The sequence below is a fragment of the Acanthochromis polyacanthus genome, chromosome 15 (assembly GCF_021347895.1).
Source record: "Acanthochromis polyacanthus isolate Apoly-LR-REF ecotype Palm Island chromosome 15, KAUST_Apoly_ChrSc, whole genome shotgun sequence".
NCBI classification, from domain to species: domain Eukaryota; kingdom Metazoa; phylum Chordata; class Actinopteri; family Pomacentridae; genus Acanthochromis; species Acanthochromis polyacanthus.
The window spans coordinates 14,301,817-14,326,657 of NC_067127.1; the positions used below are offsets into that span (position 1 = coordinate 14,301,817).

At 41.1% G+C, this 24,841-nt stretch overlaps 1 protein-coding gene across 28 annotated transcripts in view; it reads left to right on the top strand.

Annotated features, from left to right (window-relative positions):
* The window catches only part of LOC110961804 (neurexin-1a), a 254,010-nt gene that overhangs the window by 138,276 nt on the left and 90,893 nt on the right, over positions 1–24,841 (top strand). For 2 of the 28 annotated variants that reach the window (XM_022209556.2, XM_022209558.2), the window contains exon 1: positions 11,297–12,410. The exons of 24 other annotated variants lie outside the window; for them this stretch is intronic. In XM_022209556.2, coding sequence (XP_022065248.1) covers positions 12,170–12,410 — 241 coding nt within the window. In that variant the 5' untranslated portion in view covers positions 11,297–12,169. Of the gene's footprint in view, positions 1–11,296; positions 12,411–24,841 lie in introns of those variants that run through there. 2 more of the 28 variants (XM_022209555.2, XM_022209557.2) reach the window with 1 other exon arrangement.

Consider the following 24,841-nt stretch of genomic DNA (forward strand, 5'->3'; position numbering starts at 1 on the left):
TGTCACATGGAAGTAATGTTAACTTTGCCCTGGATGTGGCCCTCTTTTAATGCAGCTCAGTGAAACAAATCTATGGGTCTGAAAATATTTGGGCTTCGTGTGTATTGAACGCTTGGCCTAGCTTTGAACAGCCATTGTGCCCCGAGATATGAGAGAAGCAGTCTTAAGTGCTTCTGTGTATTCACTTCAGTAGCCTTTCCTACAAATGTGCACGCATGCTTGCAAGAATTAAAGCGCCTCCAACGTATAGTTTAACTGACCGGTTGTAAGGCAGCAGAAGTCTTTCCAAATGTAAAAATCAAATGATTATTATGTATCATCAATGGATAAAATGTTGTTTTTGTACATGCAAGCCATTACAGCCATTACTTACAAATACCAATAAATCAGAATAATTGTGGCTATACAGTAGTATGGCCACATTAACTTGTCGTTTCCGTATTTTCTTTACTGTCAGACCAAACACAATAACGCTACCGAATATCCTACTTCCATGTGCAACTGTGTAATCCAAAGCTTGATATAGCTTTTCCTCTGTGCCACAGCCTCTATTGTATAAAAACCTATTAAAACACATCACTGAGCCTCACTGTTGTACTGGGCGATATTTCTTCATTACGTGAACACAGGCGCTGTAGTTTATCACTGCAGTCGATCTCAGACACACAATACTCGCTGGAGCACTAATGTTAATCCACAGCTGAAAATGCACTGTTTGCCTTCACTAAGCCGTTCCTTTCCTCTACAGTACATATTTGTGACCTGTTTTTTGAAGATTTACATCGTCAGACTTGGGGAACGGCTCAGCTTTGCTCCTCTCCCACACAAGGCAGGAATTTAACTGAAAGCAGCCATTTATTTGAAGTTATGCCGTGTCTAGATCCACTTTCACAGTTATCAAACGGTATGTTTCAGCGCCTGCAGCTATATAGTAGGTTGTGGATCTACACCTACTTCTAAAAATGCACCATATCTGCTGTTTCCAGATGGATACTGAGATGGTCTGCTACTCAAGATTGCTATCAGCAGCTGGTTGACTTAAGTAGGCTTGATTGTTTTGTCCTATTTTAGTGCTTTGTTTAAAAAAAAAAGTATTATTTTCACTCACTCTCCACCTCCAACTCAATATGAGTGGTCACTCTGTGGCCTAATTATTTTCAGTAATTTTCTGTGCTGATTGAGTATCTGAATTTAAATGGGTTTCTGTGCCAGGAAACAGTGGCCATATGTGGGTGAAGCCTGTTGGCATGGAAACGGGGTCTCTTTTCCTCTCACCCTGGATGCTGTAACACGCCTGTAACTTTGCCCAAGCAATGAGATCTCTGCAGGAAGTAGTGTAGAAGAATCTTTTAGCTAGCTTTGTGGGAGAATTGGATTTTTTTTTCCCCACACATATACGGGGCTTGATAGCTCACATGAGTGATGCTAAAACATAGAATACAGCTGTGAGGACGCATGGCATTTAGTTATTATGTGATGTGGCTTCATGGTGGCACGGTGGCATTAGTATGGAGGAACAGCAGTGTCTGACATGTATGTGGGACTACTTCTTTAGCTCATGCTGCTGTTCATATGGTGTGACAGAGCTGTGGTGTGTGTGCTGGAGGAAACGTGCCTTGTGCTTGTCTATTACAAGTCTTTTTGAGCATTATTTTTGTGTCAGCGAACAGTGTGTGGTCACATTATACTTGAGCACAAAGCATTGCACATTTTCAGTCGTCTTCATTGTGATTTCTGCTATAATCAGAATCTCATCGAGAACTCATTGCAGTGCAGTGGTGAGAACCTAATCTTTGAGGTGTTTTTTATTAATTGGTTGCCCGGAGGGGCATGTTGACAGGAAATAAGAAGCTGTTGTTTCTCCACAACACAATACTAATTAAAGTGTTGATATAGAGTACCAGCTAAACTATCCTGCTGGGTGGTACACTGACACTGTGAATATTCCCTCCTCTCATAAAGAGAGGTTATTGAACATGACGCTCAGGAGAACTGTGGTATAAATCTAAAATGTCCTAGAAAAAAAAGTTTTACTTGTGCTTAACTATTTTAAAACTTGTGATGGTTTCTGATGATATTTGTAAACGATCCCGCTCTCAGATGTCATTTGATTGAAGAGGAAAATGATTTTTTTTATTGCACACAGAGATGCTAATGGATATATGTACAGATGCATATAAAATCCACCTGATTGAGAAATATTTTTCTCATTATAGAAATTACCATTTCACTCTAGCATTACAACTTAGAAAACGTAGATTAATATTCATGCATGTTAGCTTTAGTTCTAAATGAGCCAAAGTGCTCCTGGCTTCCTGTCATTATTGGCTTAATGGCAAACTTATTATGTCCTCAGCAACCTGTGGAGCAAGTGGTTGTGCATTAGAGAGCTCCAACTGTGACCACAGATCACGAGTGAAACAGGGGAGGCACAGGAAACATGCTATATGATCAATATGAAAGAATCTAATCATTGTGCAATTTCTTAAACTTGGTTGATCTCTGTGTTGCATGCTAAACAGCAGGGGAATTTGTATGTGGTTAGCTGGAAGCCACTGTGTGCCAGGAGTGAATATTTTGCTTTGTTGCTTTTCATGTTAAAGTTTGACATGACAAGCTCAAAGACGATGTCACCGCAGCAGGCGTCTTTCCCGTTTCAACTGTGTTTGTTCCACTGGGGGTCCTGCCGCAAACAATCATCCAGTTTCCAGATCTTTTACTCTCCTTTTTTATGTGCAAATTTGCATTATATGTATGTATAGCTGCAAAAGCTTCTACAACGTGTAAAATGAACAGAGCTATCTCTAGTGGTGCTTACCAGCCAACAATTGTTTAGTTTTGAGCTTTAAGCAACATCAGCCATACACACAAAAGTCATGCAGACACTTCTGTCTTTCTCTAGGATATGGTCAAAAGAACCTACCCATCTGAACTGTCCTTGAACTCAGCTAACTTCTAAAGGTTTAATGCATAAAGGACAGATTTTATGTGTGGCACTAATCAAATCCTGTCTTATCTGTAGACAGCAAGGCTGGAGAGCACACACACATCAGTCACTGCCTTAGCTAAAGTGAATACCAGTGATAGAGCTGTCTTGACTGAATGGTTTAGAGAGGAAACCTGCTTAATGGCTTTAAAATATATGTTAGACAGGGTATTTGGTTTTGGGTTCTGCCGCCTCACTAGAAATGAGACACTGTAGTAAAGGTTGATCAGAAATTACTTATTCCAACAGATCTTTGCATCTTTTACTTTATTCTGATTTGCATACATGCAAAACATAAAGGCTTATTCTGTTATCTCTTATTCAGTTGTAGTTGATCCAGTGCTAGTAGTATTTGCAATATAGTGGAGCATTTGGAATGCACCTCCAGATAATGTGTACTAAAATTCAGAGGTGGCATGAGGCCAACTCTAAATCTCCATTTTTGTTGTCGGTACAAGGAAATAAATGAATTCTGCACTGCTACTGTATGCAGACAAATGGAGTCACAGCCTCACACGTTTTGTATGTGACGCTTTTTTCCCCACAAATAAACATTGCATGCTCTGCTTTAAGCCATCGGCTGTTCAGACACCAAGTCTTTGCTCAGACATGAATGGCTCTGCATACTCTGGAAAGGTCAGCACTGCTCCGCTTCCCAATGGATTTGTTGCTTGCATTTTGGTGGCAAGCGTGCCCTGTCATTACAGCTTCTCTTGACTCAAGTTATGTATTTTTGCAAAATAATTGAAATTTAAAGTATGTTCCAAATGCTCACTGAACTTTTCTCTGTAAAGCAGTACATTTGGCTTTAATTTGGGCAATTACACTGCCACAAGTTCACCTTTTTGGCAGATAAAAGCTTTGCATTATACACAGCATGCATTGCTCGTTCTTCTCCTGTATTTACATTTTTATCTGCACTGCAGCTACACACGGCTTGGGTGCCCGACATCCTTCTTTCTAGCAATGAGCACCATGCTTCAGTTTGCAATGAGACATAAAGGCTAGACAAAATGCTGAAGGCCTTGGCTGTGTGGAAACACTTCAAATTGTGTAACGACTAGACAAAGTCAGTGTGCCGTACATATAAAATTTGATACTGTCTTACCAGGGTGGCACAACAAGCATTAAAACTAACCTGAATGATGCTGAAAACGTGAAAAGACGGGACCATACTAGATGGCAAGCTTAACTTATCCAGTGTCTGTTGTCGAGTTGCTATGATGCAGCTACTTTTTACCTGCCGTTTAAACAGCAATGTTACACATATCTGAATAGTTCAATTAACAAAAAAAGAAATTAGTATGAGAACAGTCATTTATATCTTTCACCGCATTCAAAGCTACACAGCGGACCCAAAAGCCAACTGTGGTAAAAAGAAACACAGAGACAACAGATGCCATTGCAGAGGTCATCATTATGGATCCTTTAAAGGGCTGTATTACGCAAAAATCAAGTTTTCATAGTTTGTAAACATGATTATGTTTTCCTGGTATGCTTAGAGTGTGTCCACAAATTATCAGTCGAGACCATCTCCTAATTTTTATTCTTCCTTTCTCAGTCGATCAGAAAGTGTGTCTCTAAATGACCTGTTCAGGTTTGCACCCTTTTATGTCACAACAGGATAAGTTCTGCCCCTACTTGGCTCAAACTGGGCTAAAGCCAGGATTATTAACATGAAGAAATAGCAATTGTGGGGACATGTGGAACTAACAATAACATGCTAGAAATAGGTATAATATGGAACCTTTAATGCTATAGTCTGCATACAGCCTGCTTCATTTGCCCAATAGCTGCAATATGTGTGTTGTTAAGTGTTCTCATCATTGGAATTTAACACCCTAGTGACCTTTAAGACTCATATTCTGCTGCTTCTGTAAACCTTGCTTCACCTCCAGCCATTTCAAGACCTCCTCAGCTTTGTTTCTTCCATTGGAGTTCTACTGAAGTTGTTTCCACAGCTTCACCTTCAGTTTCAACACAGCAGCCAGATATTTCCTCAACCTCCATCGCCTACGTTTCACCTTTGAGTGTGGGGTTTGCGTGAAGTACACCTTGTGCACTCTGTGTGTCATGAAGGTGACAGCCACAAGAGACCATCCATCTCCCCTTATTTGTCTTTAAGGGTTGATCTTATTCATCTGGTTCATGTTTCTTGTTTCATGTATTTTTAATCATTACAAACCAAAGTAGAACTGAAAAACACACATACAGTAGACACTCGGAATCCTTCGCATGACCTTATATGTTATGTTGTCGAGGTGCAATCGAGTTAAAAGTGCGTTTTGAAGATAGAATACTGGAAAAGCACTGGAGCAGAAGTGGTGCTCATTTATCAAACTTTGTGTGTGAAGGAGATGCTTTTGCAAGGCAGAGATTTTTACTTGACTAGCAGTAGTGGCTGCAGAATGCTTTTGTATTGAAAGAGCTATATTTCTGACGGTGCTGACAAAACCGCAACAAAAATCTATGCGCTGCAGTACTCAACGAAGTGAGTAGATCTTTTTCTTCAAGCTTCATATTGACATTTTGCTCCTAAAGAAATAAATTTCATTCAACAGAGGGTACATTTCATATGAGAAGAGCAGAAACGGTCTGTTTGTAAATACTTTCATATTCAGGTAAATACATTTTTTTTTTTCCACTTTCTTGTCCCAGTTAGCTGGAGTGAAACTGAGTAGTTCATTAACAAAGAAGCTGCGGACTCTTGAAGGGAGACACAGTCCGCCCTTGACCTGTTCAGAACGAAGCACTCTGAGAAGGGAACTGATCTACTTGGGACGGATTTCAGGAGAGACAGACAGACAGAGACAGACACAGTGCCCCGGTGGCCCACTGCATCTTGGGAACTGTCAGAGGAGATAGAAAGAAAGCCTCCGGAAAGCTGCCGACCTGTGACCCCTATCTCTCTCACTGACAGTTAGGATTTGGTTTATGCATTCTCAGACACATCATCACCACACATACACACACCCACTCACTGGCACACGCATAAATGTGTATATGCACACACACACAACCTTTATTTGCACTTACGTACAAGGATTTTTGAATGTTATTTCCTCTGCGCTTGATCTTAATGTGTATTTAAATGGATTTATGGAAATGAATAACACTGTTGTGGCATCGTTTATGCATTAGGAGGGGGAAAAAATGCCAGTTGGTCACATCAGGCAGATTCCAGAGCATGCCTTTGCCAACAGAATCCAATGAGTGAAAGGAGAAAAAGGAGGCTATTGGCTATACAAACAGCTCAGTGTGCAATGAAAAACAAAATTCCATCTGTTTATCTCCCATATATGTAGTTTGGGCCTGTTCCAGTTGTGGTAATGGAAAGGACACTGTGCAGTGGGTGCATGTGTGCACGGTGGTGTCTGGCCTGTGTATATTTGTGTGTATTCTTAACAAATGAAGAGAAAACTGTATCATTATTTGACTATAACCATGCCACTGTGCATTTAGGATGATAAATTGTGGTGCAGAGCAATTTCCGCATTAGGTTGAATATGCTAGAGGTACATATTTACTTGTTCACCTCAAGATAGTGCCGCTGCCTTAAACCGACATATTCCACATAAAAACGCTGCAGTATGTAAACACAAAAATCAAGCCAAACAGCTTCCACTATTAACGCCATCAACAAGGGTTTTTAAATGAGCTATTTTTAACTTCATTTAGCAGCTCCATTAAATTCATTATAATGTCCAAGTCAATTGAGACAGAATTAGTGTGAGGATGAATGAGAACCGATGTGGAGTTTTGTTTCTTTGTTTTGCTCTAAGTGAGAATGAAGTCATTCCATTACACCACCATGCGCTGCCATTTGCAGATTTGATTTTACAACACTAAATGTGCATTATTTCCTATTAGTGGGCTGTTTTATCAGCTTGAGTGCTGTTATTTATGTTGCCTTCACAGCTTGCATAATGAACAGTGTGTGCAGCGCACATCGCTACGTTGTGCATAAGGGCTGCTGCATTTTACATAAACCGTGACATTTGCAGATTTTTCTTACCTTATATATGCTCTATTTGTTTAATATAATAATCATAGACTGCAACAACAGAACAAGCATGACAGATAGCTATTCATAGAAAGAGCTAATCACTTAATGATGAGTAGTCGTGGCTACAGTCATCATTTAAACCTGACAGGGCTTTGCAGCACAGCAAGAGGTGCTGGGGTGCAGACGAATTGGAAACCATCAAGGTGATGACTTTTTGTTGACCCGTGGAGGTCATAGTTTACACCACTCACACTAACTGATATAGTAGAGCAATCTAAAAGACAGGCACCCTGATGTAATATCCTCCGCTAACACAAACAGTATTGACACTCTGGCCTCCCTCTGTGTTGAAACACTGTACAGCTTGTGTGTTTGTATTGAGTGTTTACTCCCTGTATCTGTCTGTTCTTATCATGTCACATCTCGGGATGACTAAGGCGGCACTGTTTTTCTATTTCCGTACACTTGCACACATTATCATCGGTGCATTGTGTTCGCCTCTGTCTCTCTCTGCAGTGCTTGCGATGCCTGTTTGGATGAGTAATGACACGTTTGATATTCACAGAAAACCCTCAGTTGTGTAAAGAACTCAGGCTTAATATTGCATGTCAGTGTTTGACAGGGAATATTAGTGTTGAATACCTGTGTCTTTGAAAAGCTCGGTTGATGTAGCTTTAACAGCTGTCTGCTACATTGGTTGTTCACTTGTGTGCATCAAACTACAAATCTGATTGCGACCAACCATAATTGGTTACTCTTTTGGCCACTGCTGCTGTATATCCTTGACAAGATTGACTTCTAACTTTTAAATTGCTCAGCTGATCAGATAAACCTGCCAGGAATCTTTCCCAGCTATTAATACACTATGCTTACTACAATGCACTCTCCATAGCACGATTAGTATTCCCCAGAGATACAGGCCTCCAAATGCTCTCATTCATAGGGACGCATATGTTGCTGAGCCTGACACAGATGTGTCACTCCAGCACACAACAGGTATACCTGGTCCGCGCTTGACTTGGTCTACATGCTTGATTTGTTCAGAGTCAACAAAAGCATGTAATGTACTAAATTGCACCTGCTTAGAAAACAGCCGCGGAGATGTTGTGGTCCTACACCTTTAAATATTACATTGACTGTGTTAATTGAAATAGTACAGAATTTGATGTAGGTTAGTTTCCCATATTAGCAACAGTAAACACGATAGTGGCTCTTGAAGAGGAGAAGCATCACTGTCAAAGTGGCCCTAAGTGTCTGCCCCTCTCTAAAGAGTCTCTCCATGTGTGATAAAGTGTCGCCTGATGGCTCTTTAACTGATTTAAAGACCTTGCTCCAGTCGGGTCAGGTGCTCTTAGACCACCCATCTGCTGCTCTCTCCAGTTTTCCTCCAGTCCTCCAAAAATCATCTCATCAGCTCAGTCCACTGTGGTTTCAGTCTTGAGTGAGTAACAGAGACTAGTCTTGTCCTTTTATAGTTTTTAAATTTTTTTCTTTTTTATATTTTGCTCTCCAAGGGATTTTTACATCTGAGACAAATTTCTCTTCCACTCACTAATCATTCAGTTTTTGAAAGATTTCTCAAGATTTTTTTTTCCGTGTTTGCTTTTCAGATAACTCTCCATGCCTTTAAAATAAACAAAAAAAACATGTAGATCCAAAAGGGAGAAATGTGCTCAAAGCATCACATGCATCAGAGACACAATCCTTTGGGTCTTAAATGGAAACAAAGACAAGCCGTTTTTGGCTCTCTGTCAAGAAGACATCTCACTAACAGGAACTGGAGTGAAAACACAATAAGAAACCAACAAACGCTCTTTAATGGGGAAAGTTTACTTGTAGAAAAGGATTTTCTCATTTTGTGGCCAACGCTCCACAATCATCTGGTTAAAGCAGCTGAGATCTGTAACTGTGCTGAAATTAGGTTATATCGTGGTCCCAGGTGTTTGCTTTTGTACAGGCAGAAGGAATTTAGTTGTGAATGTTTTCCCTGAAGCTATATACACGGCCTCTGTTTTTCCCCCTCTTCTTATACTTTTGTATCTAGTTATTCAATTTGTCAGGGACAACAATTAGAGTGAAGGGGATCATCCTGAATCCCTATTCCAGGTTATCTTATAAGCATTGAACAGCATATCAAATTACAGCTCCTTGTCTTCTCTTAGAGTTTGAATATTTGGAATGCTATTCTACAGTGGTGAGGCTTTTAACAATAGTTATGTTATTTAATCTTGCTGAACACTAACCTTCTTCAGTTTTCTTGGATATATAAAGCATAAACAGCTGGCTTTTTGATCAACCTGAACACCTTCTCTGCACTTTATATTTCCACCACTTGGGGGCACAAATGAACAAGTAAGTAATGGTAAACCTGATAAAAGTATCACCTCTCTGCTGATGTCATTAACTTTAGGTGTTGTAATACTAACCACTAAAAAAACAGGGCAAACTTCAAGATAATGTGATCGCTTGCACACATTGCACTTTTGTGTCCCCTGATATTAAGCTTTATCAATTAAAGTCTCCTTTTGTCTGTAATACTTTACAGTTGAGGACATAGTAAGTCAGGTTGTTGTCCTTGGCAAGCAGCCCTGATAGATTGCCTTATTAGGTGTAATTATGCAGATTGCACTGCTGATAATTATAAAAGTATAAACACATTCAACAGGAACATTCCTTTTCACCATTGCAAATGAGAAGAGTGCCGTGGTTCCATGCTGCTGACTTTTTAGCACCAGGTGGCTGCACCAAATTATTGAGATTCTACAAGGTGAGAACAACACAGTTGTCTAATGTCTGCAGCATCTGGTTTGTACTTGCTTTTTCCTGCAGTATAGGAACACAGTACCGTATACAAGAGAGAAATAATAGGTATCCTCATCTGTCCTTCTGCCAGATGGCAGATTATAGTCATGTTACTGGTTATGTTCATTTTGTAACAATAAAGTTTCAGCTCTCATCTTTCTTCCTGCATTCACATTCAGATTACAGCAACCATGTCTTCAGAACTGAGCCTTCAATTCTCTATTTGTATTTGTACTCAAAATAAATCATTTGAAATGTTCATCATTAATGTTCGTTTGTTTTGCTCGTGCTTTCCTTGAAGCTTCTGTGAACAGTCAACTGAGAAAGAAAATGGAGAAGGACATATTATCCTCTGTGTCACACCAGCTAAGTTGGCTTTCTTTGGGCATGAAATGGCTCTGTATTCCCTGTAAACCGTAAAGATCAGCTCAGCAGTGCTTACAATTTTTTTTTTATTCCCTCAGCTTAGAACACAGCGTTTCGAAGGGGAGGATGTTGAATGGCCAGTGTGCAAACAGAAGCAGGCACACTGCAGCTGAGCCTTGTGCTCTCCAGTCCTGAACTCTGAACACTGAGCACACTTCCCAGCTGAACCGGATTGTGTTTATCAGCAGGGCTTTTATGTCCACATGTTCTCTACATTCCTGTAACCCTGCTGCACACTGAGTCTGCGATCAGCCTTCCCTCTCTTGTGAGAAATGGTCTTTTATTAGCAGGCAAGGCAGACTTGCCCAGATTCAGCACCCTCTCTGTGGACAGTTCTCAACTGCCAGCTCTGGCAGAGTGCGTGCTTTGTTTACATATATATATGTGTGTGTGCATTTACACGTATGTGTTCGTATGTTTGTGAGAGAGGGAGAGAGGGAGGGAGTGAGTGAGAGAGGTTGCCTACAGTATATGAGCTGCAGCATCATCACTCTTGTAAAATCTTGCTAACGATAGACTGCAGAGTCCAGCAGGTTGAGAACCTAAAGGAAACAGTTTTCCTGGGCGATGGAGAGGCAAGGACTAAGTTGGACTGCTGGGCTTCAGTTTTTCACATCCACAAGGCTTTTAGCAGTCAACTTCCCAAAAATTAAAGAGAGTGAAGGAAAAGGAGGAAGACACAAAAGGAGGGGGAGAGGAGCAAGAAGAGGAATGCTGAGAGATGAGATGATAAAAGTAGAAACGGGAATGAATCTAGCCTCTCCTTCAGACTCATTGGCTTTTTTTTTTCTCTTTTCACTGCTGAAGAATGTCCACACTGGAGAGTGGATTGAAAAAGACTGAACAGGGAGAGTAGAGAGAGACTGTGAAAGGAATCAGGGCTGGGGGACATAGCTTCAATTCCTGCTATTCTGCCTAAATAGGCTCTTCCTCTGCAATGCACTCAGGCTCCAGTGATTCGCTATGTGAATGCTGCCCATTTGCATAGCAGCTCTCCCTCCTGCTTCCTGGCTGGCTGTTGAGGCTCCCCCTCCCTCTGTCCTCCTCCTCCTCCTCCTCCTCTCTCCCTTCTTCCTCTTGCGCACATCTTCTGGAACGGCGCTGTCGATGCTGCCTGTGTGTGAGTGTGTGTTCCTGCCCAGGGCTGCTCTCTCAGGTACTGTCGTTGCTATCGCTTGGTCTCACTGAGAGCAGATATCTCTAGATGGGGAACGGGTGCGCTACTTGGCACAACTTACAGGTGCAATCTCGCAGTCTACCGCGCGCTGCTGCAGCTGTCCGACACATGCAAATGAGACTCGGATTTAACTATGGTCCCATTCCTCTGGACATCCTTTGAGACCACAGGAGGAGGAAAAGGAGGGAAACTCATAATGTCTGGGTTGATTTTCTGAAGAAATCCACTTTGCACAGGTGCTCTAAGTCTCTCCATAAGTAGGCTTTCTTCTTTTTCTGGCAATTGAAATTTTTCATTTTTTTGGAATATTAACAGTTTTTTGCTGGGAAGATGTTTCTAATTTTGTGAGGGTTTAACAGAAGGATAAAGAGAGAAACAGAGAGAACAAGGGAACTAAGGGGAATTGGAGCAAGCTGGGATTTCTCCATTGCTGCTTGAGGTTGCCCTAATTTCTTGAGTGAATGTTTTTGATTGTTTTCCTATGATGATTTATGATACTCCTTCATCTACCTGGCTGCTGCTACGGATTTCTTAACTCAGTGGAAAACAGCAAGAGGCATCTCTTTTTTTCCTCTCTCTCTCTCTCTCTCTCCCACAACCGACATTTTGTGTGGTGTCCCTTTTGCCTTTTTTTTCCCATCTTCTTCTTTCTCTGTGGATCTGTGTGAGTGTCTCTGGCCGTAGTGAGATTTGGCAAGGTGAGAAGTATGGGGCTGTAAGGCTCACTGAAGTTCCACCTTGATCTGAAGCCTCATCTGGCCACTCAGGGAAGATGTTTAGAGGCTGGAGGACACAGTTTGCTCCCCTGAGGCCCGTTGCAGAGCCCCTAAACCGGAATTCAGCTTCAATCACCCATCTGGCCTTGTGGATCATTGCCCTGGGCTTTGTGGCAGGGTCAGAACCAGGTGCTGTGGAGAGCCTCCACCACATTCACCTCTCCCATGGAAACAAGCGTCACCATATTGTGCCTATTGCTATCCACAGATCACCTGCATCTCTAAGAGCAGGGCACAGTAAGTATTTCTTTTCTACCACCACTACTTTTGCTGTATACACTGACTGTTTGATCTTAACTTTTGGTAATCTTTCTTTACTCTTCGATGTACATAACTTTTGATTCAAGCCTGAAATATTACCGAGTATCGTCTATTTTTTTGTACTTAAGAATCCCCCAAGATCCACACGCAGCTCTGTAAGACAGGGCGAGCCCAGCTTAGATACATCCCCCTTTTTTTTTTTCTGTCTCAGCAAAGTGCCCTCCATGTCTGAGATTAGCCATATCCCTATCTCCAGATGCTCCACTGTGTCCAGATTAGACAGGATTAGAACGTTGTGGCGCTCCATGTTGCCCCTGGGTGTTTGGAATAGACAAAGATGCGTTGCCTCCAGCTCTGCAGGGTATCGAGCCGCTCCTGGCCCCTGCCCAGTGTGGGGTGTAGATGAGGCCCCTTTACCCTGTGTGGCAAGAGGGTTCATGACACAAGCATTAAGAATGACGGGGGAAAAGGAATGAGGAAGAATCTATGAGGAATTATATAACTCTCACGCAAAGTATTTGTGGCAGACTGCAGTGTGCTTGCCTCAATACAGAATGTGTGATAATGGTTTTAGAAATACTGCAGATATTTTTTTTCTTTTTTCACTTTTTTTTTTTTTTTTTTTGCTGTACTTGTCTGTGCTTGGATTGACTGTGTGGATTTCACTCAAACTTCTGAGTGACGTTAATGCTTCATATTTAGCGAGCACGTCGCTTACAAGACCAAAAATATTCCCTTTTCTGCTTTTATATACTGCCCAGGCATTTTTGAGTGACGTAATCACTATCGGTGTAACACTGACGTAATGCTGAGGTACCCTGGGTTTCACGGAGTAGACAGTGTTTAAAAATGTACAACAAAGCTCCACTGCAATGCTCTGGACTCTCTAATATCTAAGTTTAGCAGTACAATGCATTGAGTGGCGAGTGACAACTGCATTACAGAGTAGCACTGGCGTTTTGAGGATGTTTTTTATTGGAGAAACTCGGAAACAACGCTGGAGTCTGGATCAGTGAGCAGAGTTAAACCTGTTCGAACGAGGGAGCCGGTGCTTCTCAGTGATGATGAGGGAGATGGGAGGTTTGCCAGCCTGCTGAGACAACAAGAGAGGCAATTAGGCCACTCTGCTGTGACCTGTCTGGGGCGGACAATACTGTGTTTGCCTCCTGCGCTCCCTGAGGACCTCGGGGGCATGTGGTGCTTTCAGGCAGATTCTATGACTTAATATCATAGCTGTTGCGGCTACACCTTTTGTGCTATGATTACGAGTGAGAGCTTGCGGGGGCCTGAAGAAGAAGCTTTCTCTGTAACATGATTAAATTTTTGGTTGATCAGCACAGAGGGGGCAGAAATGCAAACTAGGAGACATGCTGTTCAACATGGTACCTGGCTTCAGGACAAAGCCTGCGGTTGTGAAGCCCCAGCATTGTTCTCTTAGCTGTGTTGCAATTGGTTTAATTTCCATGGGGCTTGTTCTTCGCAAGGGGTGTCCATTCTCTGCTGAAATTAAACATGTCAGGCTCAAGTTTTTCAGTAAATTCAAGACCCATTGCCCTTCAGCTTTGATTTAGCACTTCAGCTTTCAATTTCAAACTATTAAAATAGCAGAATCTGACCTCATGTTATCATCAGTCGCTCTCTTTCTCTCGGCCTCCACCTCCGTGTTTCCCTCTCTCATAGCTTTTGGTGTCATCATCAATATTAAAATCTAATCCTATTTGCAAAACTTACGTAACTGTACCTGCCTTTCACCGTTATTGTCACAGTGCATTTAACATTGTCTCAAATGATTAGACCAAACTAAGCTAATACAGTGCTGACGGTTGGTTCTATATGCAAATTGCTTCTGTTTCCACTCCATGAAAATGCGTTTTTTCACTTTGTATGTGGCTAAATTTAGCTCCCGTGGTGGACTATCCATTCATTTTCTCCCAAACATTGTCAGGATGTGAGTGCAAAATTCTTGTAAGTGATTTCAGGATGTGTATATATCAGCATACTGTAAGAGAAAACATCCTTTGTTTCCCTTGTATTGAACTTGAATGTCTGTCATTGATTTATGTGGATAGAAAAAGAAAATTACCATGGTCAGGATGTATGAAATTGAGTTGGAGTGTGATGCATTGTTTGTTTAGGGCTAGCCGTAATGAGGTTCAGACAATATCAACTCTGAGTAGCAGACATACCATTCATCATGGATAGACTCCCAGAGGTGATACTCTTCTTTCTCAGAGATAGATACTGTAGTCAATACACTGGATAACTAGGTTATCATATTTTCTTCTGTACCTGCTGTTCTTATTTATTGTGAGTGGATAGATGAAATGATCTGATCAATAGGATTTTTTATAGCCTAAACTATGAATCAGTGGTTAATGAGAAAATTGATTCAAAAGATATTTCTGTATATTCAGTTTGAAGCTCGTACTGGCAAATGCAGAAGTCAGTGATATGACAAGTCCCGTTGTCTGAGCAAAATGTAGCCGCCACGTTCTCACTTGCTGCCTATGCTGCATTCGTCCTCTCAGAATCACCACACATACGTTTAGCAGGAGTCTGGTAGTCAAACTCCAGATCCGTGATCATTATGCAATGCGCTTCAGAGGGAAGACCTCCACTTCACACCTGCTCCTTCAACTTCGGCACAAATGCCTTTTGTGTTTTTAAACTTGCCGGTTTTGATCAAAGTCTTATGAAGCAATTTAAGTGATTATGATCAATTTGAATGCTCTCCAGCTTCAGAGCTAATGGTTGAACGGATTAGAGACGGTGCTCGTTGGTGCTGGCACTGCTGCAGAGAAAAGATGAGTGGGGGAAGATAGAGGGAAGAAACTGAAGAAGACAGGGAGTGAAGAACAACAGAGATGAAGAGTGAAGAAAGAAAATAAGGAGGGAAAGAAAAAAGACAGAGGAGGGAGAAAGTTGATGGTCTCTGGTGTTGCCTTGCTGCCGGTGTGTTTTGGGCTTGTATAATATAATTACTCCCATGTCTCTGAGCTGATGTCATTCCGCGATAGTGTGGGGATGACAGTATCTTTGCTTCTGTGAGGCAGCAGAGATGATAGCTGCCCTGATACGGATCTGAGTACATGTTCCTCTGCTCTAGAGGGAGCATAGGCAGTTATTGACCCACGAATGAGAGAGTGAAGATTGCAGTCATCTCATTCTCCTCTTCTTCTCATGTATGAGAACACAAACACCCCTTTTTTTTTTTTTAATTTGTTCCTGCTTCAGGTCTTTAGCCTACTTGCATCTCATAACTGCCTGCTCTCCTCCTCTCCAACTTCCTTCCTTCCTCGTCCCTGCACTTCATCTCTTCTTGACCACTCTGTCTAGCCCACCCCCAGCTCCCTCGCTGGTCTACAGAGTCCATCCAAGCAGACAGAGTGGGCAGCCTTTTGTGCCTGCAGTGGTCTGTGTGGTTTCGGTGGTGACCAGGCTATGGTTGGCATGAAGGGAAATGAGACCTGACTGTGCGTGCGGTGGGCAGGGAGAGGTCGGCTGAGTAATGTGTCCGGTTTCGGATTAGAGACTTGGAAGATGGGAAGAGAGAGAGAGAAAAAGAGCCCCCCTCCTTTGACTCAAGGGGATGTCTGCTCCCCTCACATGCATAGGTCCTGGATGAGTTTGAGTCAGGGAGCTCTTTAGCTATGAGGCACTTAGTGATTCATCATCAACAGCATCTTCTTTCATCACATACCTCGTTTTTACTTGTTCATCCTGTCTGTTTACTCCTCTGGCTTTTACTTAAAAAAAAAAAAGACTTCAAATGAGTAGTTGTCTGGTTACTTGCGAGTGTTTTAAACGTGACATCTACAAGCATGGTGCAGGTAACCAATCTTTTTTTTTCATAGAAATGGAAAACAAAGGTATCAATATACAGTAACATCTTAGATTTTGCAGTGTACAGTGTTGATTTTACATATCTGTTAATGCTACAATCCATAATGGTATGTCACTGTAACATTAACATGCTATACCAGATTCAGAAAAAAACAGGGGCATCCTTAGATTAATTGAAAAATGAATGATTCTCATGGACAGATTTTGCTTGTTTGAAGGACTGTGGAAGAATGACGCAGCTGTACTGCAGGTGTCACGGAGTTGAAGACAAGAAATGGTTTAAATAATTCTCCACAGTCCATTCTGATTGATTCTGTAAAAGAATCTCCGTTTGCCACAGAAGTGACAAAATAATATAAATACATAAAGTGAATATCAAGAATGCAAAACCCCACTTTTTTCATTTTTTAAAAATCTAATATGAATTGAGTTCAATCACCCCAGAGAAGCCTCATTCTCTGTCATCATAATGAGGCAGGAGCTATCTCAGCCATTCAAGCCTGTGTAGATGCACACACACACACACACACACACACACACACACACACACACACACACACACACACACACACTCATGCACACTCGCTAAGAAATGCACACAAGTTTGCTGCACACACAAAGAGCAAGACTCCACCAAATCATCTTTCATCTCTTTGATCACTTTGAATCACTGTCACAGCCGAGTGTGAATGCGGGTCGTCTAAGCGATATGCAGATGGGGAAGGTTTCATTGATATAGTCGAACATATCACTAGTTCCAATTTAAAATGGGTCATAAAGATAGCTATGCACTTGGAAGGTATGAAAATGTAATGGCGTGCAGTAGTTTCAACTGTAAAGTGAAAACTTCCATAATAATGGACTAATTGGTTCTGGGAAAGGTCACTGGGAAAAAAAAAAACGAGGACAACCTGATAACCTCAACCACAAGGGAGGCCACAGAGGATGGGTTTCTGTGAAAGCCAGCTTGCAAAAGACGAAAATGTATGATTGCCATTGATCATCCAATCGATAACATGTCTCTACTTAAATTTCGCACAACTGTTTTGGGAGGGGGGGAAAAAAACCTCCACCCTCATCTTCCTATGTGGGTGGTTTGATTGACAGCACTATAATTATTCTTTGCTTACAAATCATTACCTAACGACTTTATCATCATGTATGTTGGCTTAATGATAGTCCCAAAAAAATAAAGGGTTTAAAAAGCGAATGGCTGCCCTGTGTCACAATAGGAGGCCCCCGTAAGAACCAGCCATGTCATAACTATTCTTTCTTTGCAATTTACAATTGCTCACCTGCAGCAGAGTGGCAACAGAAAAAAAAGCTGCCCCCTAATCCACTCTAATAGGATTGTGTGGGATTTCACCTTCCTCATTGCTCCTTCCATCTCTTAGAGCCTCGGGCCTGCTGGCAGGGGCTGATAAAAACACGCCTGCCTAACACCTAAGTGCAAGCTAATATTAGCATATATTTTGCAACACAGTGTAGAAATACAATGCATACCCACGCACATTCCTTTTTTTTCCTGTGTTTATATATTTATTTGTTTGTAGATACGTGGTATTGGTGTGAGATAGAGGACAGCACAGCTCTCTTATGGTCTTCCTACATTGCCTGTTGATAAGGGGGAGGCAGAGCTGTATATAAATTGCAAAGGCTGGAGCTGTGCCGCACGACAAAAACTCCCTCTCACCTCGACAACACATGTGCTGTGTTTATTTCGGGGGATCGTTCTTCCTCTTGATCTTCTCCAGATGAATTTTTATTGTACAGTATCATTTCCATAAGATACGCAGCTAATTAAATAATATCTCACCACTTAGTGAGCTTACTTACAAAGTGAGGCTACTCAGCAATAGGCAAAGCAGATGTTTAATCCTGCAATTAAGGCCAAGGCCTGCCGTCTTGTTGTCTCGTGGGTACGGCTTGCAAAAAGAATAAACAGTAAAATTGAAGCCGTGTCATACAGGGACAGCATGAGAATCATCCTTTGAAATATGCATGTTTTAAAGTAAAACTTAAGAGGTATAGGACACATTTTATTTGCCTGTTTTTGTCAGTGCATTGTGTGTACCAACCTAAATGTGTTAAACAAGAACCACTAGCTTGAAAGTGTTATTTACGGTCTATTTTTGAGACATCTGCTGCACGTGCACATCGCTTCAAGCTAAACAGTGAGTTCATAAATAAAAGGTCATTGCAAAAGTTTTACCTGACATTTTCCCTTATATGCAGGTGTATTAAATCATCCATCCATTCATCATCTATACACCGCTTAATCCTCATTAGGGGGAGCTGGAGCCTATCCCAGCTGACTTTAGGGCAAAGGCAGGGCACACCCTGATCAGGTCACCAGTCTATCACAGGGCTATACATGGAGACAAACAATCACACTCACATTCACATCTATGGACAATTTAGAATTACCGATTAACCTCAGCATATTTTTGGATTAAGGGAGGAGTATCTGGAGAAAACCCACGCATGCACGGAGAGAGCATGGAAAATCCATGCAGAGAGATCCCAGGCACAGGCCGGGACGCAGACCGGGGACATTTCAGCTGCAAAGCGAGTCACTGTGCAGCCTGTATTAAATCATTCTGTAAAAAAAAACATCAGCCTACAAGCATTTTGTAATCATGTAAGTATAATACAGACTGCTATATCATTTGCTTTCATGAATAGTGCTTACGTTGGATTGTTTTCAGTAAGGCACTGTAGCTCTGTTTGTTCTTAAAACTGTTTTTTTTTTTTCTTTGTGAGAGCAGTATTTGTGCTGATGCAGTTTGGGCTGCATATGGTGATGGGCAGCGAGAGTTGTCTCTAGTCTCAGATCAGAGCTTTGGCCCTGGACTCTGTTTTCTGCCTCACTTCCACTGTGTAATTATCCCCCACACTTGTCTTTTTCAGTAATTAGAACTGCAGTCATACTCCACATCTGTTGGCTCCCTAATAGAGAAGACAACAGCTTCTAGAGACCATTTGGAGGCTGTGATGTTTGGTACATGCTAGCACACAAACACACTGAAACTAAATAATGTACTGATGTCAGGATGGCACATAATCAGTCAAACAGGCTTTTTACTGGGAGTGAAAACGCTGAGGATTGACTGATGCTTGATTTTCTTTAAGTCTAACTTTGATACGTCTGTTGGCTGGTGCACAAATTAAACACTGGATGCAGAAAAATCTAATCAACAAATTGCTGGCAAACAAAATGGCTGACCTGAACAGAGAGAAAGGGAGCATTGTGTCTGAGGAGCAAATGAGGCAAGTGATGATGAGAGAGTAAATTAGAAGCTGTCGATACTGTGAGACACTTCTATGAGAGCCAAGGCTGTTGGCGGGGGAGGCAGATATGCAGCTGGTCAGGGTAACAAAGGGCCCGTTTGGTGTATTGCCCCATTAAGACACTGGGTCTTGTCAGCTCTGCCTGGATGGGCCATTCTGCTCCACAAGGCAGGGGCTCATGTATCACTTAGGACTTAGGGGAAGTGAGCAGGGATGAGGAGGGGGCAGAAGGGTGTGAGTGGCACTGGTCGACTGAGCATTCATGGCATAATGTTACCAGCCCAGGGGGTAGAACTTTACCTCAACCATGAATTGATGGTCCCCTGCCATGAAGAGCGAGGGTGGTTGGTATGGCTACCCCGGGGCCCCGTCATGATGAGGTGAAGGCTTATCTCTTCAGAGCAGTGTGAGGATAAAATATGGTGGAGTGCTGCAGCAGTATGTTACAGGGCTAGATTTCTTGATTCGCAATTTCTATCAGACTATAGATACTTGAGGGCTACTTAAAGGATGGGTCCAGACTCTGACTTAACATATACATCATGTGTCAAAAGAGTTATTGAAATCTGTAAACAACATTCAAGAGTTTTCTTAAAGCTAATGTAACACTTTAAGGAGTAAAGAAATCAAATCATGTGGATGTCTTGCAAAGTTATAGTCCTTCTGTATTGATTTCCTCTTTTTTGTTGTTTTCTCGCTTAATTACAATCCATTCTCATTTCAAATCCTGGAATCTATCATTTTTATGAGCTATAATATCGAATCAAACATTCTTTTTAATCAGACTTGTTACATACTCGACTACAGTTTACCAAATTGTGATACAAGTATTGCCAGATGAGATGTTAGTGCTCTACAGATAGAGCCTTTTACCCTACAGCTACTATTGGGTTTCAATTTTGATTAGCAGCATGAAAATTGAAATTGAAATTATTACGCACCCAGAGACTATAAAAAGCCTATAACACACAGTGTAGGATGAACACATTTGCAGTCACATGTAGCTGGAATTTCCTTTATCAGGTCACAGAATTTGCTGTACATTTGCTAATTTAGATCACTGATTATTATCTTGTTAGCTCACATATAGCGTTTTACTGTTGTATTGGAAATAATTTGAACAGCCTTTACATCTACTGTAGAGCTTGATGAAATATTCAATTGGTTTCCTCAGTTTCACCTTCCGGAAAATAATGTAAAATAAATAAAACTCATCCAATCAGTGCTTTTTAAAAAAATATTTATATACTTCTGTTCCCCTCCCTCTTCCTCCTTCCTCTTTGGTGCGGTCATTTTGTGCTGTACTCGCCTTGAGGTCTGACTTAAGTGCTGCCATGTTTTCCTCTCTCCTCCTGTGTTTATTAGGTTTCGTTGCTCCTATAATTTTGGAGCCTGTATCTTCTACCCTCTAATAAGGATGACCAATCATGGGGGCAAGCAGCAATGCCCCACTTTTAGTCTCCACTTAATTTAATTACATCAAATTAGCAAACAGGGAGAGAAAGTGGGGTGAGAGGGAGAGGATTAATCCTTTGCAGCTTATGAAGGCAGGTTGGACACTGTCAGCTGTCCTATGCGGAATTGCTGCTTTGGGATTGTCTTCATTAGAAGGAGCTTAAGGCTTATAGGTCACTGGATATTGTTAAAACAATACTGTGGAAAGGGGCTAATTAGAATATTTGCCTAGCCCAGCCTAAAGAGTAAGGGTGACTGCATGAGGACTTTAAATTCTCCTTTTTTTCATGTGCATCTGTTTATTATCCATGTTTTCCTTTGGGTTATTCATTATTCTGCGAGTCAATTTTATTTAATTCCAGTTATAATGGTCAATAAAACATTCCATTTTTTGTAGTTGTTATTGATAGACTTTAGTGCATCAAAGTAAAGGTGTATATTATATCTCTATTCCTAACTGTAGATATAAGCGGTATTGGCCAGTGGTGAAGATTAGTCTCCGGGCAATGAACTGTAAAAGTTTGTATCGACTGTGCTGTATATATGCCAATATGCCCAGACTTATTAAGACAACACAAAATAAGAAGGCAGTCTGCACTCTGGCTTGATTTAGCACCTCTGTCCACTCTGCTTTCTGCTGACTGCAAAGAGAATAGCTTAGCTCGAGCCTTCTGATAAAGACTGAAGGGAGGATTTATCACTGAAAAAAGAGGGGGGGCAAAAAAAAAAAAACGAGAGAGAAACGTGGCAAGAAGCGAAGCGTAATGTGGCAGAGTGTGCAGTATGCAGTATTTTATGTTATGAGTTAGTTTCACGACAGAACTGCAGCACTTATAGACCGGCTGGCAAAATTGCTTCGAATTCCTACCCCACACAATAAATGTTTTGGCTCTGCACTGTAGCAGAACTGAAATAATGTATAAAATGGATGGAATTCTCACACAATCCTGTATTTTCATCTCGGTGAGGGAATCCTGGCCCCTCATGTTTAATTTAAATGATCACATCAAAAGTTCATTCTCCTGTCATTTTAGTTGCACAGGATTGTTCCAGCTTCAACCTGTGATGAAACCTTTTCCCGTGCCTGCTGGTTCTGTTCTGTCTATCCTGTTATAAGGGAGGCAGTTGCTTGTGCTATGAGAGGATTAAGACAAGTCAACAATCCATAGTCTTTTTAGCCTCCCAAAGGGCTGCTCACACACCAGTGAAGATAGAGAATGGCTTTTTTTTCCCCAGGATCAACGCTTGAGAGTGAGGTTTAAATTGCTGAAAGGACCTCGCTATAGTACAAAGGAACAATGGACAGATATAGAAACAGAAATTGGGTTGGGGGGGCTGGCCACAGGAGTCTAGCTGCATCCACTGTACCTCGTGTTCCTGCTCTCATTGTCCAGCAGAAATTCTTTAATGTGCACCCACAAGACGGACAACCAGAGGCTGTGCTGTAAAAGGCGACTCCGAACAACTAACAAGCACAATAGCTTTCATATTTTCAGAGCTGCTGTTGTTCTCTGTGCCTAATTATTCCAGCATACAGAGGCTGCCAGTCAAAGGTGACAGGCAATTAATCACCTAACATGTCAAAGCATTTGCTCGTGTCAAACAAACGTGACACCTGACAGGAAGATCTGTTTGACTCTGCAGGCATTGTTTTGTTTTTTTTTGTTTTTTAATGCAATGCTGTAATTACTTCAATGATTGAAATAAATTGTTTTCAGATAATTATTGTTGCTAATTTTTAATCGTTCAGTCAAGACAAGGCAACAATAACAAGAGTATTTTTTTACTGAATTACTCTCCATTCACCGTTTAAATTGTTCTTAATATAACATACCACAACAGTCACCTTCACACTGTGCAACCGCTTTTCTAAGAGCAGCACAAACCCACCATGAAAACTAAACATTCAAATAAAGGCAGAAGTCAACAAAGGACAAAAACTAGACTAAAAAGGGTATTTTACTCTTCCAGATAAAGGTTAAGCAAAAGCTGTAACAAACCAGCATAAGATACGAGCTTGAGACTAGACTGCATTTAACATTGCCATTTTCGAGCAACAACAGTGCCCCTCCTTCACTTAAAAGTAATATTTTTTGACATTTTCATTTAGATCATTTGAATATTTTCCATCCTGAGTTGACCTCTTTAACCCACTATTCCTGTCCCAAATATCCAGGGCTCTATTTTTGTGCATCAGTGGGCAAACAAAGGCAATGGCAGAGGGTGTAGAAACTGACTTTTGTCGTGACCAGACATTCACAGTGCACATGTGGCACTCTTGGCAACAGGTCAGACTGAATTTTCCATAGATGTGTTTTTCAGCAGTGGTCAAAGCAGTGTGCTCTGAACTACAAAGCTGTGGCAAATCTGATGCATAGTACAAAAGGGATCTACTGCACGACAAAAAAGAAAAAAAAACTCTCAAGAGGAAACCCGTGTCCTTGTGTAAAAGGTGCAAAATTGCCACAAGCGAACTTATGGCACGAAATTTAATTAGCTTGGGAGGAGATAACATATTAGGACATTGAGCTGCTCTGCTGCTAAGAGCTTCATTGTGAAATGAAAGAAATGGTTCATTGACATGAGGTGGAGAGCCAAATGGAACCAGCAGCCAGCTCCAGGGACAGTGTGGCTTTGGGAAAGGTGCATCCACCAGCCTGTTCCTTATTCAGAGTACAGCCACATGTGGATTTGCTTGGAGAGAAAAAAAAAATTAAGCTATTTTTTACTGCTTGAGGGAATTACATCAAAGTCAAATTGGCCTACATATCCACAAAAGGACTTGGTAAGTCTATGAGTACTATCCGTACATACACACATGATTTGATAAAGTAGCACAGAAATGTGACTGCAGTGCATCACACACCAGCGTTCAACGTGGATTCAGCTGGTGAGCGAGACCAGCCAGAACAGTTAATACAATGGCTCCTCTCCTCCGACTTTAGAGCAGTGAAGTTCACAGCATGTCGCCCGAAAACCAAACAAGAAAAACGCTGACAGAAATGTCGCCTCACCAACACAAAGCCTCACTACGCACTGACAGGAAAGTACAGCGCCTACAATTTAGGATGATCCAGGAATGTGTTCTCTGGTTTATAGAACACATGTTTTAAATTTATAGCAGCAACAGTAAACAAAAAATAGCAGAAAAGAAATAAAACTGATCAGAAAGTCACAAATGTAGCTGAACAGACAAGAAAATATCAATATAGACATTTAAATTGAACTGGAAATGACACATAATAGTCTTCATCATGATGTAATTTGTAGGACAATACTTTTGTTTTCCCCAGAAATGACATAAACAGCATATCACACAGATTACAACTTATTAACATTTACTCTACACGTCCGGTTTGTTGTTAAAGGTTTAAGAAAGGTCCAAATAGATTTCCTTTAAATAACTAAAGCAAAATATTGTCATGCATTTACCTCTCTGAAATCCAAGCTGGGTGTTTTTTTTGTTTGTGTGTTTTTTTTCTTCTGCAAGATTTGCAGTTAAATTGGTTTCATTTCTCACCACAATATAAAATCCGGCATCTTTGTTAAAACAGCAAACAGTGACTTGGAGCAAAGGGAAAATGTCTTTTGTGGAGTGCAATAAAGTAAAATATAAAATAAATAAATAAATATCTAAAAATAAATAAATAAAATAAATAAATCAATATCATTTTTCCAGGTGCCCACAGGTGTCTGGAAAATGTTTTTTGGTTGTCTGGAAACTGGATTTTTATAAATTCTATTCTCTCAGCTTTGCCTAAACACAGCCTGCAGTTCAGCCACAGTTTATTTTTAGAGTTTTTTTTAAACAATTTTTT